Here is a 17112-nt window from a genome sequence, read left to right as displayed (position 1 = left end):
TCGATCTCCACCCACTGCTATACGAGCTCCCCCTCTTCTCCGGGCGCCCACTCCTTCTCCACTCCTCCTTCAGTACATTGTACCTTTAGATCTGTTTGGGGAGCAGGTTTCCTTGTTTGTGTTTCTGCTTCCTGAGTTTTTCCTCTTGCTCTGGCAAAGCTATGAGTTTAATCAAAGCTAATCAGAAAATTATGAGATGTCTGATTGCTGATTAGACTTCTAATGTTAATCTAGTCAAGGAGACTCTCGTGCAGGATATTTTAGGAGAGGGGCTCCCTGTGGGATTTTATATAGGGCACAGGACACAAGTTACCGTATCCCAAGAGAGCTTTCTGTATGTGGGTCCATTCATTCGTCCTCTTTTGTAGCATCAAGGACAACGAGTCCTCGTTAAAGGACACCATGCAGTTTGAATACCTTTGCCAACGGAACCTTGAAAAGACGAAGGCTTGTTACAACAAGAATATTTTTTAAGATAAAACGGCTACCCTTTTTCATTTCACATAACTATCAAAAGCCTTTCTGAATTCTCTGAAAAAGATGGTATAAGAGAAAAAAGAAACCATAAACTGAAAATAAACACTTTTGTTTGATCTACTGACATAGAAATGTCTTTTACATTGTAGCACAATCTGATTTCAGAGACAGATTAGTTTTCTTTGATTTTTTTTTTATTTTTTATCACCAAAATCAGCTGCTATCCTAATATATAGCTCCCTTAATGTTGGGAAATGATCAGAATAAGGTTACGTGAATCAACCAACCTTGTTTTCTACATGTGGGGTTCCTTGTAAAATTATATTGCAAGTAAAGAATGCGGGGTATGCGGTGTATTTATTTTTTACTTCTCTCCATGGAATAGATTGAATCACAAAAGCTGAAAACTTTTGACAGCTTTGGTGGGGGTAGTTTTTATCATTAAATTAAATGCATTTATCTATACATCTGCTAGGGATTTGGCTAGCTCATGCATAGGTTAAAATGAGCTTCCCTGCCTGGAACGATTGTGGTCATACTGGAATATATTGGTCACAAGTACATTTGAAAGTGTTCCTTTCTTGCTGTCATACATATGTACATTGAGCTATTTGTATAGTGTCGGTATCAGACATCAATTTGGCGGAGCTGAGATTCTGAAGCACACAATCTCAAGAAGTGGATTGCTTTCCATATGTTAATAGGACATCCCTTAGCAACGCGGTTCTGCAGAAGAAAGAATAAGTAACATATCTGCTAATGTTGATTTTCTTAGTATGCTAGAGTGGTCATTTTAAGTGGAACATCAGCTTTAGTGGCAAAAATCTTTTTTATTAAATGCACTAAAGGGTGTTATTTACAAGAAGGGGCTTAACGTCTTTTTATTTGTCTCACAGCATACAAAACTGATGTGTTGCTGTCTTGGAATTATGACCAGCTGTTATTTTGACAGTAACGTCTGTATTTGGATGGTAGGGACATTAGTCTGTCTGCGGCTTCGGAACTCTTTGCGGACAATACCAGCTACGCAACAATCTAGGAGCGCCCGGTGAGGCTGAGAGTGTTAATAAGGTGCTGGTTCGTGTTTCAGCACCCTGGACAGGGCTATCTCAGAGATGGTGGATGCCCCTGGCCGTGGTGCTGAAACTCCCACATCGTGCTTAAAAATGTAGAAAACTATTTGAACAGGTTTTATTTATTTCCAAGACAGGTTGGAAACCAGGGAGTGATTTTTTTCTAGACATGTCTGCAATACATGGAAAGCTGCGTATTACTCTATGTAATATGCAAGCTCTTGGGAAGATGCTGACATGCTTCTAATGTCTCTTCAACGTTCTTTGCCTGCTCAGATATATTTTCCTTTCCTCTCCTGCCCATCCAAGTCCTGATGTTGACAACTTTAGTTCATCAACATGGTGTTGATTTTCAGGCAGTTTACTACTAATCTGGGCACATAAATTGTAGGCTAATATTTCACGCTCTGCTTGTTGCATCAAGATAGCTGTTTATTTTCACATCTGTCCCTGGAAGCCATTGGAACCCACAGTATATAAATAATAATAATTAGTGGGTTTTTTTCCCCTCAAATGGCCTTTTAATTGTAGTGGAGATTATAGTCCAATGTACAACATTATTTTTTCTTAGCAATTTATCTTGAAGAATGTCCTCTGTTATGTCATACAAAATGTATCAGCATTCAACCTCCGGGAACGTTGCTGTGGTGACCATAGTCGTGATTTATCTCGAAAGCAGGAGCAACTTTGGACTATGGGGTTTGCTCTGTGCTCTATTTCTTTAACCACATACTATAGTTTTATCTGTTGAATTGAGGGTTTGGAGAAACACCTTGGAGATAACACAGTAAATTCACTCTATGCCAAAAATGACCATACCATGACTTCAGGGAGGACTTGACAATGCATTTCCACCAGGACCATCAGCACTCTGCATCCGTGGACTTAAAATCCACATTGGAATGATTGGAGTTCCTGAGGAATCCAACCGAGTTACATTTTAAAGCCCAGATTAAATTCCATTTACACTGTGGCTCCATGGGGTGAGTTGTGTTTGTTGATGGTTATTGGACTGACTTGGTCAACCCAGGGATGACTGGTCGCTTCACTTCTAATGAACTAGTCTGACATGTAGCTGTAGATTATTTGGAAAATCCTTTTCCAACATGAAATGTTTGCCCAAGAAGATTGTGAAGGGTGATTGTGACAGTGACAATTTAGGGTACCCAACTGAGCATAAGGTGAGATGGGGCTTTCAGGCCTTTTTGGGTTCAGCTGACCTTTTGTGACTGTGTGTGGTTTTGCGTGTATGGTTTGGAGTCCCCAGAACAGCTCATAAGCCAAAACACACAAATGTTATTATGCTTTCCTTTCCAGGGACCCGCAATCATGTAGCAATGCAAATTGTCGTCCATCTCCGCAAACCCAGGAGGAACTGGTAATATGCTTAGCTAAGGGTGGGGGTTTGTGGAAGGGATGGAATTACGCTTCTGGAAGGCCTGGTTTTTACAACCTGAAATTAGATTTTTTTTCTCTTACACTCTCTGACCTTTTTCCCTTTAAATAAAATCCATTGTATTAATTTTTTCCATCAGCCGGGCCAACGGAACATAGTAGATTGGGCTGGAAAGGTCAGACTCTGTGTAACTGCAGAAATGCGGCTTAGTTGATGGTTTTTCCCTCAGGCTGTTTGTATGATTTTTATTTTTTTTATTTGGATTAAGAATATTATCTGCAATGTACCATGTACCGTCTGCAGAGCGGCATGCGTATATACCTTGCTGTGTTAAGACGGCTAACCTCATCGCTGATCTTTCTTAAATGCCGTAAAACAGCAGCCGAACATTTGACATGGGGACATGCTCTACAGACGTATACTAGTAATGCTGCAGAACAATATGTGTGTCCCAGTAATACTGCAGAGCGATGTATGTGTGTCCCAGTAATACTGCAGAGCAATATATGTGTGTCCCAGTAATACTGCAGAGCAATGTATGTGTGTCCCAGTAATACTGCAGAGCGATGTATGTGTGTTCCAGTAATACTGCAGAGCGATGTATGTGTGTCCCAGTAATACTGCAGAGCGATGTATGTCTGTCCCAGTAATACTGCAGAGCAATGTATGTGTGTCCCAGTAATACTGCAGAGTGATGTATGTGTGTCCCAGTAATACTGCAGAGCAATATATGTGTGTCCCAGTAATACTGCAGAGCGATGTATGTGTGTCCCAGTAATACTGGAGAGCGATGTATGTGTGTCCCAGTAATACTGCAGAGTGATGTATGTGTGTCCCAGTAATACTGCAGAGCGATGTATGTGTGTCCCAGTAATACTGCAGAGCAATATATGTGTTTCCGAGTAATACTGCAGAGCAATGTATGCGTGTCCCAGTAATACTGCAGAGCGATGTATGTGTGTCCCAGTAATACTGCAGAGCGATGTATGTCTGTCCCAGTAATACTGCAGAGTAATGTATGTGTGTCCCAGTAATACTGCAGAGTAATGTGTTTGTCCCAGTATTACTGCAGAGCAATGTATGTGTGTCCTGGTAATACTGCAGAGCAATGTATGTGTGTCCCAGTATTACTGCAGAGCAATGTATGTGTGTCCCAGTAATACTGCAGAGCAATGTATGTGTGTCCCAGTAATACTGCAAAGCGATGTATGTGTGTCCCAGTAATACTGCAGACAGTGCAGAGCAATGTATGTGTGTCCCAGTAATACTGCAGAGCAAAGTATGTGTCCCAGTAATACTGCAGAGCGATGTATGTGTGTAGCAGTAACACTGCAGAACAATAAATGTGTGTCCCAGCAATACTGCAGAGTCATGTATGTGTCCCAGTAATACTGCAGAGCAATATGTGTGTCACAGTATTACTGCAGAGCGATGTATGTGTGTCACAGTAATACTGCAGAGCAATGTATGTGTATCCCAGTAATACTGCAGAGCAATATATGTGTGTCCCACTAATACTGCAGAGCAATGTATGTGTGTCCCAGTAATACTGCAGAGTGATGTATGTGTGTCCCAGTAATACTGCAGAGCAATGTATGTTTGTCACAGTAATACTGCAGAGCAATATATGTGTGTCCCAGTAATACTGCAGAGCAATGTCTGTCTGCAGAGTGATGTTTTTGCTTTCATCTAGTACCCTACAAAGCTAAATGTGCGAATGCTTCCAGCACAATCAGGGTATTATATAAGCCTAGAAAAAAATATTGTGTTCCCCGCAGAGCAGAACGTGTGTGCAGCAGAGAAATATTGGAGTATTTCTGCAGAATAATAGGCTCGTGGAACTCCTCCCCAATTACAGAGCAGAGGGACGTGTGTACACGATGCAGGTGTTCTGCGCCCCTTATCTGCGGGCTGCGCCGGCGCTGCTCTGGCTGTTCAGGGTTACATGCTTTGCCCCCATCACTCACTGCCAGCGCCTGCTGAGCGCCATCACTTATTACGCCCACAGAGTATCCGCCTCTCAGGTACAGCTCTGCTAGTGCTGCTCAATTATCAAATGTTCAGCACTAACGGGGAAGGATTGTCTGTGCTGTAGATGAATGTCTAGCTGGGGCAAATCAGTAATATCAGGGTATCTTTGGGAAATGTTTGTTTATGGCTGTGCATGCTTACAATATTTCCCAGCGTATAGAGATACTCCCTGCAATATTTATTACGCTACGTCATAAATAATTAACTATCGATGAAATCAAGTTTCATTAGACACAAGAAACCATAAAGGGAGGGGACCTTACAACCGGGATAGAGACAAGAGTATAGGGGGATTGTGTATGAAGAATAATCCTGGTGCAAATGTATAAATGTTGTCTTGTCGTCATAGCAACCAGTGGCACGATCCAATAAGCATCCTTGTTCTATTGGTTGCTATGCTGATAAAACCACTTTTTAAAACATTATACCGCAATGGGTCCTTACAAATAATCCTATAGTATCCTCTAATGCTAAATAATGTATATGATATCTGATGGGGGTGACGAGGGATCTGATATTATATATCTAGAACAAATCAGCTACAATTTATTGGTGCTCTTTATAAGAATTACACGTTCTGCAAAGGATATCTATATACTTCATATCATTTATGTACCCCATAAAACCAGTGGTTCTCGTTAAAACAAAGCACAGATAATGTTAACGAAACAGCCCATCCTCCAAATTGGATTTTTAGTTTTTAATGCATATTGGGCTCCATTTTGCATAGACTCCAATACATTTTCTTGCATGTAAATTGGGCCGTGCATTGTTTAGTTATTGGAGTAAAAATGTTAGCTCAGCTTCCATTAACTGGTATGGAAGAAGCATACTGAGGTATGCTCTCTGCTTTTAGTACAAGCAGCTGGGGGAGGAGCTAAGACTCATTCACTCACTCCAATAACTAAAGAATGCCTGCCCTGATGTGCATGGAATAAAATGCATGTAATCCATACAAACATCGACTCCAGTCGGCATATAAAATGAAAATAGGGTAGAGAGCTCCTTTAACGATCGGGTTGGGGTTGCATCAATGTCTGATGTCAATAGAGTCACGTCTGTGGGCGTATGAAATCTATCTGTGTTTAGATACAATTGTATACAATTTAGTGTCAGATGGGTTACTTATTGTTGCCGGTATTACTACAGGGTTACTTGGTTGGGAAATTATGTTAGAGTTCCATGCTAGAAAATGGCAAAGAAAATGTACCTTCACGAGTATACGTAGCTCGGTATTACCTGGGGATGTACTGTGTTACACAAACATTTTATTCATGTTATTTTATATTTAAATAGGTATTATTTGAGGTGGAGTAGGCTATTTCACTTATTTTGGAAAATAAAAAGTATGCACAAACCCAGAATTCTGTACTTCTCAAAATGAAATTGCATCGTGCAGACGCAAAATGGAGGGAAATTGTCTTTACTAGATTTTTTTACCAAAGTGAAATGACGCGGCCTGTTTTTGTTCAAAGTATAAAATTTGTGTCTGTTCTGTATTCTGAAGGAGATAAGTCACATGATGCAGTTCTAGTTCTCGGGGCTAGATGGACCAGTAGCTAAACTTTACCCAAAGCAACAAATTGACACATGCTATCTAAAAACACCTTCCTGAGGCATAAATATTGGGGATTCCGTCACACTATAGCCATATATCGGCTTAGTCCCCACTAAATTAGAGTAACCCAAGTTTGGCGAGTCCTCTCTAATGCCAACATGACTCTAGTGCTTACAATGGAGCTGAATCAGTGGGACTGCCCTTTAACCCACTGAGACTGTAGACACCATTAATGAGGCATCTGTGTGATAGGTGGAGGGTGCTAAAAAGCCCAACAGATTGGATATGCGTTTAAGGGTGTGCTTCCATTTATGTAATTTTTGTAAACATTACCATCCATATGCTATGAAGACCATTTAAAGGCACGTCGATGGTATCAGTTGGCCATCGGTAATGCATGGGTCTGAGAAATCTATGCGGTGGGCTACCAAGAGCTCTCCCTCTTCTGGTTGAGTCGCTTCATAAAGGGGAGGAAGCTACATGTATGGGAGTGGCTAGACCCGGGCAGCCTTAAGTGGGCTGGGAGTAGGAGGGGACATTAGTGCAAGTGGGTGTGGCCAAGTGCCCGTAAAAAGAGGAAAGATTCCAGGTCAAAACGGGACAGTTCCCAGGTATGATAACATGTGTTTCCATTATTATATTACGAGGAAAGAGACAAGGCAGCTTAGCAAATGTGATAAACCTGTCCTAAAGCAGTACGTCCTAAAACATGTTACAGGGTCCTGACTATCGGGTTAAAGAAAAAGGACCAGCCCGTCCCGTACACCCTCTATTAAATAAGATTGGCGTAAAACCTTTTGAGAAAAATAAACGTTTATATATAAAAAAAACAGCCTCTTATGTTTGGGAAAGGTGTATATAATATATACCCCAAAAATCCTGTGTGCCACAGAGAAAACCCATCATTACAGAGAAAAAACATGGCTTCTTGGCCACCATTGTACAGGCTTGATGTGATCAGCTGGTAATAACTGTGTATTGATCTTTTTGTATAATAATACAATTTTGTATAATAATTATTTACTTATTATTTTATAGAGATTGGCTGACGCCGCAGAGAAGTTTCAGAAAGCCCACCGCTGGCAGGACAACATCAGGGTGAGTGCATCGACCATCCCCTCTCCGCTGCCCTTCCAGTCCTAACCTTCTGTGTCCATCTGTCCGGCTGCTCCGACGACACACAGACCCTTCACAGTATAACATTAAATAAAAAAGCCGCCATAACATATAGGTGGGTCACAATTTCAGTTATTTCAAACACTTGGCGTCTTTACATTTCTTTCAGTGATACGCATTACTCTACATTCACTCCATTAAAATAACATGAAATGGATCAGACATACAGCACAGACGGGGTTAATATTGTAAATCACTATTGTAGCTGGAAATGGCCCTCTATCCCTCCCATTACTCTTGTGTTACTCTTGTGTTACAATGGCACGTTGTGTTCCCTAATCCAAGTATGTAATACCGTGGTCTGGCTGATCACAGACATGGGACACGATAAATAGCACAGTATTGTTTTCCCCGATTCTGATAAAATTCCAGCCATTTTTGTAACTGTCGTATAGTGAATAACAAAGGCAATGTTCAGAAGATGCACCCCTAAAAAAAATGATGTACCCTGCCACGGGGCCAGACCGACTGTTTAGTGTGGACTGTACATGCTGGCCGGCTGAGCATTCTAGGAGGTGTAGTAAGCAGCTGCTGGACCAGCCGAGTTTGCCTTTTCAGACCCCGTGTACTATAAATGTTCTGTTTGTCGCATTTCTTAGTTTCATTCTTACGTGACATTTTGTTACAGTGATATCCCACCCAGGAGCTATGTTTATGTGTTATGCTTCCACCTATAGCTCCTCTCTGCTCCAATCATTCCTCTCCGTTTTTTGCCCTCTTTCTGGGTCTTAATTCTGTTTCCCGCTGTTCTCTTTGTCTCATTTTACTTCCTTCTCTTTCTTTCTCACTTTTTCTATTCTCTTTAATGCTTTCACACTTTTCTCCTCCTCTGGCCTTTGCTCTTTTTTTCCTTCTCTGTCTGTCTCTCTTTCTCTCTTTTCCTGTGCTCTCTCTTTCCCTCTCTTCCTCTCTCGCTTTTGCTGCTGCCAGCCCTAATGAAAGTGAATGAGGTAATTTTGATCTCATTTTCGGTTGCCCAATGTCAACGCGCAGACATAATAACAAACAGGAGGTGAAGGGCACTCAGGAGCACAGGCCCCTCGCTGGCAGAATGTGACATGCACAGCCTAGGTGTGCCGGTGAGAGAGAGAGAGTGGGGAGAGCAGACAGGAGAAAAATCATGAAACAGAGAGAGGAAAGTAGGAGAAATCATAGATACAAAGAAGAGGGGAACAAAAGGTTGAGGGCCCCATTGTATTAACTGACTGCCTGATACTAAAGTTTGCCATAGGAGATGTAAAAGAAAGCCAAGGAGACTCGCCAGCTCTATTTATTGAAGGAGCAGTCATGCCCAAAACCTTATTTTGAGAGATTCGTGAACTGTTGTGTAGAATGTGCCCATTCCAGGCAGTCATGGTGTGTTCTTTCAGGGTCATTTGCCCTCTCTTGAGGTCGGTGTGTGTGTGGTCGGTGGAGTCTGCATTGGTGCCACAGCTGAAGGGTGTATATGATGGGTTGTTTATCTGAGTGTGGGTATGAGGTGGCCATGCTTGGTTGAAATCTGTTCCATCTGCCTTCACAAATTCTCGGTGCAATGTAGCTGCGGCCAACTCCTGCTTGGCATGTTAAGAGTTAATGTACAGATGTTCTTGGAAATATCAAGAGCACCTGCGAGTCTCTCCACAACAATGACTCCTCGGCTATAACTGATAAATTGCTGCCAATTAGCTGGCCTCCCGTTTTTAAGACCGCGTCAGCAGATGTATGCCGTACTCACGTAGATATAAAATGCCCATTAAACACAGGGCTTTAAAACAGTCTTGAAACAAGGTCTTCCATTGGCCGCGCAATCATTGTTAGTGCAGAGGAGTATATGTTATGTTTCCTGTATGTTTCTCAGAATGACGTTGGTATGTTTGTGGCGTGTCCTCCTAAATGGGATTCATTCTATGTTCTCAGGCACAAATATAAGGCCCTGTGGATTGAGCTTCTGTGTGCCTACACGTGCACATCAATCACAGCAGCTCCCACGTGGCTTATTCTGCTTCTACATATGCTAGAAGAAATGCAGACCCTCTGAGTGCGTCCGCGTCCTGCAGTGCAGTAACTGTAGACAGTCTGAGCATTAATTGTGTAGTTTGCTTGTGCGGCTGCCTTTCCCTCCCTCCCAAACACTGATTGTGTCCTCATCCAGATGTCCAGTTCCCCTCTCCACCTCTTCAGTCATAATGCAGCATTGCGAGAGCAGCCCCTGTGATCCCTCACTGCCCGGCACAGACAGATGGCTGAGAGGTGCGAGGCGTGACAAAGCTCCGAGACACAAACTCACCCCCTCCCTGGCTTTTACCCATCTCGCTGATTGCACCCCCTATATGACTAGTCCTAATCATTCTGATTGCTCGGCTGCTGGCGGTGACGGAATGCACAGTTGTTCCCGGCTTCCTTGTGTTGCGGTTTCCCAAGGGAGTTCTCTGAGGGTGTCAAAAACACCATTATAGGGACATATGGTCTGTCATGCTACCTGCATTTGTTTTGAGTAAACTAAGTAAAGAACAGACAAAGACCAGTATGCGGTAACCAGACAGTAAACAGTTGCTGCAGAATTGGAATCTGCTCACTCATCCTACTGCCCTTACTTCACCCATCTTGTCTGCATTTTCACTTTAGCTCTAGATGATGGATAGGCCGGCGCCCGCACATGCCCTCCAGAGATTGCATCTAACCTTTAATAGTGGGCTGAGAGACACTTAACCAGCCTTCTGTGTGCTAAAAACATCTATTTGGGGTATTATTATTATTTATTGTTTTATATAGTGCTATCAAATTCCGTAGCGCTGTACAATGGGTAGACAGGACAAAACAAGTAGTACGTAACATAACAAATTGACTTACAGAGACAACAGGTGAGGAGGGCCCTGCTCAAACGAGTTTACAATCTAGAGGGATTGTATTGTACTCGGTACTACTACAGAATGTTTCCCGGGTATGTTATACAGTTCTAAAAGCAGTAATAATGTGTATAGAAATAGAAATGCAAGTGTTTGTAAATTAAATTATATAAATAAAAATATGTTTAAATAAATCCTCTGCTCGGTTATATTAACAGCTACCAACAGATGACAATATCAGCTGGTAAAGCCATGTGTATTAGAAATGCTACTGAGCACCCTCCTTAATTAAAAGTGTCCCTCTTTAGCCATCTCAAACGTTGGGACGTATGCCTTCTCATAATATAGTATTAGTTGTGTTGTCAGTTCTTAATATGGGGGAAAAGGATAAAGGTCAGTGTTGGTTTATGATGGGACCCTCTTGAAGCCATCAGCTTGAATAATCCACATCCAAGGATGAAGGGACCCTCATGCCTCCTGATGCTGTTCCGAGCCTTTCTTTTTGCACACATTTGCTTTGCCGTGTCATGCTCTTCATTCTGTCTGCGCCTCTGAATTGATCTACTTGCCTCACAATGCAGACAGCCCTACATAGCTTTGAGCAGATGTGCATTACAATGTGCTCCTGTGGGCTGCCGGACTGATAGACACCACAGGATGGCATTATCTGAATGATGGTGCCGTCAGCCTCAGGCTCATTGTGGGGTAAAGCTATCTCATTATCCTCTTCTCTCGTAGAAATGAGATGTCTCATTTCCTGTAGATGTGACATTCAGATAATTACATTAATGGCATCAGTCTGCTCTGGGATGACATGCCCATTACTTATATACATTCAGTTCATTCTTAAATGGCTTTGTTTCATTCTTATGAAAGTTTTTGCTGGTTTGCTACACCTTGGCTGTCAAGGACTGGTCCATACAGACGACTGAAATGACCCAGAGCACCCAATGATGGTGTTCAGGAGATATTGCGCAGTAGCGGAGTCGGACAGGGCCTGGTGCAGGGAGACTGCACTCTCCAGGGTGTTGAGCACCTAGGGTTGTGCGGCCACATACCAGGGCCCTGACATAGCAGCGGATGTTGTCCAGAACAAAACAAAGTGATATCCTGCAGGCACCCTGGAGCAGGCATGAGACATAGCTCAACAGAGAAAGGTGCAGGATGCTGTAAGCTGGGAGTAGGGATGCTAAGCAGAGTAAAAGCAGAAACATAGCAAGCAAGGGGGACAGAGCAAGAAACAGGGAGACCGAGAAAGAAACATACAAGACATACATGGTACAGGACACAACTGAGGACAGGGAAACAAGGCAAGGAACACAAGGGATGGAGTGAGGAGCCGAGATCCTCAGACGCTTCTCTTTTAGGCAAGGATAGGAAATCTTAAACTGGGACATGGGGAGAGAAGAGAGGAACCAAGATCCTCAGATGATTCAGGGAAAAGAGGGCAAAGATACATAAAAGACTGACACACATAAATATAGGAACTAGCCTAGGCTTATATGATAACAATTGGAGATTCAGTCACATCTTATGGCCACATTTTATGCTTAGCCCACCACTACGCCAGTAGTACTCCAGTATTCGGTCGGTCCTAACACTAAACCCTGCCTACTGAATTACAGAAGTAAACCGCAGAGCACAAGGAAATCCAGGAATGGATACAGCAAAGGAGGAACTGTAGCGAGATGTAGTGGACAATGTCTGGAATGTACATCACACAATTCATCCCCAAGGAATTACACAGTGACACGACGGGGCTTGGTCTTTGGTGCCTATGTGGCATTTAGTATAGTATCTGCCACAAACTTTGTCGTGGTGTACCCCTAGGAGCTGAATGAATCTGATGTAGTATTGAGGTTCACCTTATATTAAGAAAAACGATCAACTATTTAAAACTTGGAATCCTACAGAGCTTTATCATTATTTATTATTTTGTGTCCGCCTTGCTCATCTGCCCTTGACCTTGACCATCAGTAATAGGTCACAGAAAACTTGCGAAAGGAGCATGTGATGGTCGGGGGTAGTCTCTGGCTGGAGATGCTTCCTTCACCAACCTACCTTGCATCTGCCGTGAAGGATGCACACGGGTATATTTTTCTGCTGGTTAATAGGTTTGTATGCTGACGAATGATCTTCATCAAATGAGAGTCTTTATAATGTTTGATATAATGTCAGCTTTCATTACGCTCCAGGGCGAGGAGAAGAGAAGGTGGGGAGGGCTGAGGCACAGTACAGGAGAGGGGGGGTAGAGAATATAGTGGGGGTGGGGGACACCAAGGTAGGAAGCTATGGAAAGAGTGGCAATGAGATAGGACACAAATGCGTTAGTGAGGAGGAACCTGCTTTTTTGTGATTGGGCACTTAAAGAAATATCCGAACCTTTCCCTCTCCCATAATCTTCTGCCAGCACTGGGAGTTGATCAAGGAAAATTGGAGTTATAATCCATCTATAGATTTCATATTCTTTTCACAACATGTTTTATCAAGCATGCAAAATCTTCCCAGATTACACAAGACTGTATAAACCCCTTCATTTTCATAAAAAGAAGTCGATGTACGAGTATATTATTGGTACAGTGTGTCTCTGTATTAGTAATGTAACAAGTGGCATATTTTGTAACAATCACACTTTTATTGGCTAAATGAAATGCGTTAGACTAACATTTTTCGAGAGACTTGGTTCTGTTCTTCAAGATGCTCTGTTATTTTCATAAAGTGGCAGCGTATTCCAGAGCACTGTCTACAGGTACAGCGAACATGGGAATTAATATTGAACATAACGTGATAATGTATGCTGATACAAAATGAAGTGCTGCTTGGGTATTTACACATAAGAAGAATATCCAATTAGGGCTAGTATGAGAAAAGATGATAATTGCTTCTAAGACAATTTTTAGGAATTTTCGACTTCTGATGGAGGCCAAAAGCTGCTTCATAAAAGCTAATGTAGACTAAGACCTTAATCAGTCATTGGTCTTGCCTTAGATTCAGGACAATGACTATGTTAACCTCTACCATTTTTGCTGGGAGGCTGTTCCACTTATCTGCCACCCTCTCAGTAAAGTAAAACTTCCTTACACTAGATTTAATATTATTTGTTTATCCTGCAAACCATTGACCATTTTAGTAGCCTTCTTCTGGACTCTCTCCAGAATGTCCTTGTCCGGTGTCATAGATATAGACTCACATACTCTTGTTCCCATACATACAGTATAAATATAGCTTCATAAACTATAATTGCAATGAAATGTTTAAACTATGTGCTGCTGAATGGCAGCTTCCATGGGTGTTTTTTTTCCAGGGGAGAAACAGAAGGTAACATACATATCAAGTAGGAAAATACGCTGGGGAGGAAAAAAAATCGAACACTGGAGCCAGGAGGGGAACGAGACTGCAGATTACACCTTCACTCCCCTTGTTGGCTTCTAGCTTTGAGAAAGGTCAGGGGCTATAGCTGCTGGGAGAGATAAGGCTGCATGAATTGATGGGTAAGCGTGTCTCCTTACTGTGACTTTTATTGCAGTAAGCGCTCCCCACCAAGGATGACAAGCAGTAAGGGCAGTTCACCCAACATATTAGAAAACTAGGCCTGTTACCTAACACAGCAAGAAAGAGCGGATGCTGGGAGCCGTTCCGAAGCAGAGCTAGAAAACACATTAAAAGTGTTTTTTTCTACCTCACATATTGCACGTAGAAACCGAAACCCACTTTAATGAGCCAAACAAATAATAATATACATGTCAAAGTTTTTATGTGATCACCCACTTCATTTAAGGAGATGCTACAGCGCTGTGAAAAAGTGTTTGCCCCGTTCCTCATTTCTTCTATTTTTCCATATCTGTCACGATTAAATGTTTGAGATCATCAAACGAATTTTAATGTTAAAGAAAGATAACCCGAGTAAACATAAAATGCAGTTTTTAAATGATGATTTCATGTATCCAACCCTACCTGACCCTGTGTGAAAAAGTAATTGCCCCTTTAGTTACTAAATCAACTGGTTAAACAAATTTCATTGATAATTGGGTTAAATTTCACTAGACTTTCCCAGGCATGATTACTGACAGCCCTGTTGAATCTAAACGTCAATTACACAGAACCTGCCTTGCAAAGGGAAGTCGGCTATAAGGTCCCAAAAAGCAGCACATGATGCCGTGATCATCAACAGATGAGAAACAAAGTCATTGGCATCTATCGGTCTGGAAAGGGTTACAATCCATTTCTAAGACTCTGGTTCCTCAGCGAACCACCATGAGAGCCATTATCTACAATTGGAGAAAACTTGGAACAGTGATGAACCTTTCCAGGGGTGATCAGCCTACCAAAAATGGCATCCATGGGAGAGTTGCAAGGTGAAAACCACTGCTCACCAAAACACCACGGCATTGTATGTACCATTGGAATATGCATGTCAACGTTTTGTGTGACCACTAGACTTTTGCAAACTGGACAAACTATTTGGATACATTTTTTGTTTGGTTTCATGTTTGATCCATTTGTTTCATATGAAAATCAGGGTTTTTTTTACATTCTGCCCCATGGTTAACTTCCCCAAAATGGCGAGGCTTCCAGGCACATCCTCTCTTCTGATTGGAGAAATGTGAGAGGGGATATGTCCATTCCTCCAATCGTCGGGAAGAGAGTGTGCCCGAAAGCTGCACCATTTTGCCGAAGTTCACCTGGAGGTCATGTCTGGTTGCCCATGGAGAAGCGGACGAAGAAAGAACACTTTTGGAGATGCTGCGAGGAAAGAAAAAAATACAGAGGAAAGAAGAATGCAGATGTACAATAAGTAGCAGAGCTGTGTGAGACAAAGACAGGGAAACGAAAACAGTCTGTAGAAAAAGTAGGGAGATATTCCGACAGAGAGTGAATGAGAGTGTGAGAGAGCGTGAATGAGAGAGTGGGTGAGTGTGTGAATGAAAGTACCAATGAAATTCTTCTTTTTCATTTGTGTAGTTGTGGTCCCTCCTCGTTTTCAGGGATTCATATGAATTGCCAAAATTGGCAAATTTCATTAAAATTCATGCAAATGCACATTATTATTTATATAGCGCCACCATATTCCCCAGCGCTTTATACCTGTTGTAAAAGTGGTACTTTTCGCCTATTACAGCGATCTCTCCCTTACAAGTCTATACCTTCCAACACAAGACAAAAGCTATTCCCGGTTTAATCTCTCATTCTTGTCTAAAGAAGGAGGCTTGTTTCATGGGGTGCGGCTGGAGATGCAACGAGGAGGCAAAGCCACCGCAAGATTATTTTTGTGTTCTATTTATACAACTGAGGAATTTAGAATAACAATAACGTATAGTGTTGACAAAATGCAATTTATAAATGAATTTCTGCTGTTTCTATACACATTATTGGGACTTTTAAGGCTGTAGAACCCAGTGATACATTAATTCCCAGCAAACATGATGACATTTTTCATTTCGCTACAGGTCCATCTTAGCGAGTAATACGTCCCCTATCAATGATAAGAAAACGGCTATGTGTTTCTCATTGAAATGCCCCACAATACCCCCCCCCCACTCCTTATCCTTTATTTTTAAGCTACACAACATTGAACCTCATTGAATTTCAGTGTTTGCGTTCTTCTTCTATCTCTATCGTGGCTTAGGACTTATGCACTGAATGAGTCCTGTGTTTTTTAACCATAATATGAAGAGTATTGATTGTGATTCGCCCTAATAACAGGGTTCTAGGGGAAGCTTGGATCTCTCCCATAATCAAGCCTTAAGCCCTTGATTTTGTCACGGTTCAAAGCCTGCATCCATTCTATTTTGCAGTTAATATGTAGCAGTAAATATCCTCATTCTCATCACCTTTGTATCCCCGGCTATCATTTTATTTTTTTTAACTTGCCTTCAGCTATGGATTTTGCTTCCATAAGCGAGTGTAGCCCGAAGACCCCAGGTTTGCCTGACTTGGAAGTTAGTTGAGGTCATGCAATATTTATGGCAGCGGTGGATCATAATCATTATGTGGTATATACTATTAGGATCATCCCATAAATAAAAGATGCTGCAGGCGTCCTATTGCATGTATCTTAAGTATTTTATTTTTATTTGATTTGATTAAGCTTTAATCGAAAAAAAACCCCCAAAAATTGCCGCTGATCAGTGCTATATATTGCGGAATCAATGGCCTTGCCCCCAAGGCTTACATTTAGTCATTTTTTTTATTTTATAAATTGTTGTCTAATTTAAGTATTCCGCTGTTTCACATCTGCTTTTCTCTATGTGTTTCTTTCTTGCTGGCCTTTAAATCCAATCACTCACAGCAAACATGGGCTTGCTGGGAGAATTGGGGTTATAGCTCAGAAATTGCCGTTTTATTTAGCGGGTTCCTCTCCTTTTACAGGGGTAGCTTTATGTTAATGTCCCTGTACGTGCCACTTCGGTAATGTTTCCGTTTTTGATATCTGTGACCTAGATTTATCAAAGGGAGCAGAAAATAGAAGGAATTATGTTTCTCATGAGTCAAAATCCCACCTGCAACTGGCACACTTTTTTTTAGAAGCCAGGAAATGTTCTTGGTAGTATACGACATGCTCAGCACATTTAG

General features: G+C 41.8%; 1 protein-coding gene across 2 annotated transcripts in view; it reads left to right on the top strand.

Annotated features, from left to right (window-relative positions):
- CACNA2D2 (calcium voltage-gated channel auxiliary subunit alpha2delta 2) overlaps nucleotides 1–17112 on the top strand; it is a 121552-nt gene that overhangs the window by 71195 nt on the left and 33245 nt on the right. For both annotated transcript variants that reach the window (XM_053470379.1, XM_053470378.1), the window contains exon 4: nucleotides 7574–7633. In XM_053470379.1, the coding sequence (XP_053326354.1) occupies nucleotides 7574–7633 (60 nt within the window). The remainder of the gene's footprint in view (nucleotides 1–7573; nucleotides 7634–17112) is intronic.

Source organism: Spea bombifrons, chromosome 6, assembly GCF_027358695.1.
Source record: "Spea bombifrons isolate aSpeBom1 chromosome 6, aSpeBom1.2.pri, whole genome shotgun sequence".
Classification (NCBI taxonomy): Eukaryota; Metazoa; Chordata; class Amphibia; order Anura; family Pelobatidae; genus Spea; species Spea bombifrons.
This window is presented reverse-complemented; position numbering and strand designations above follow the sequence as displayed.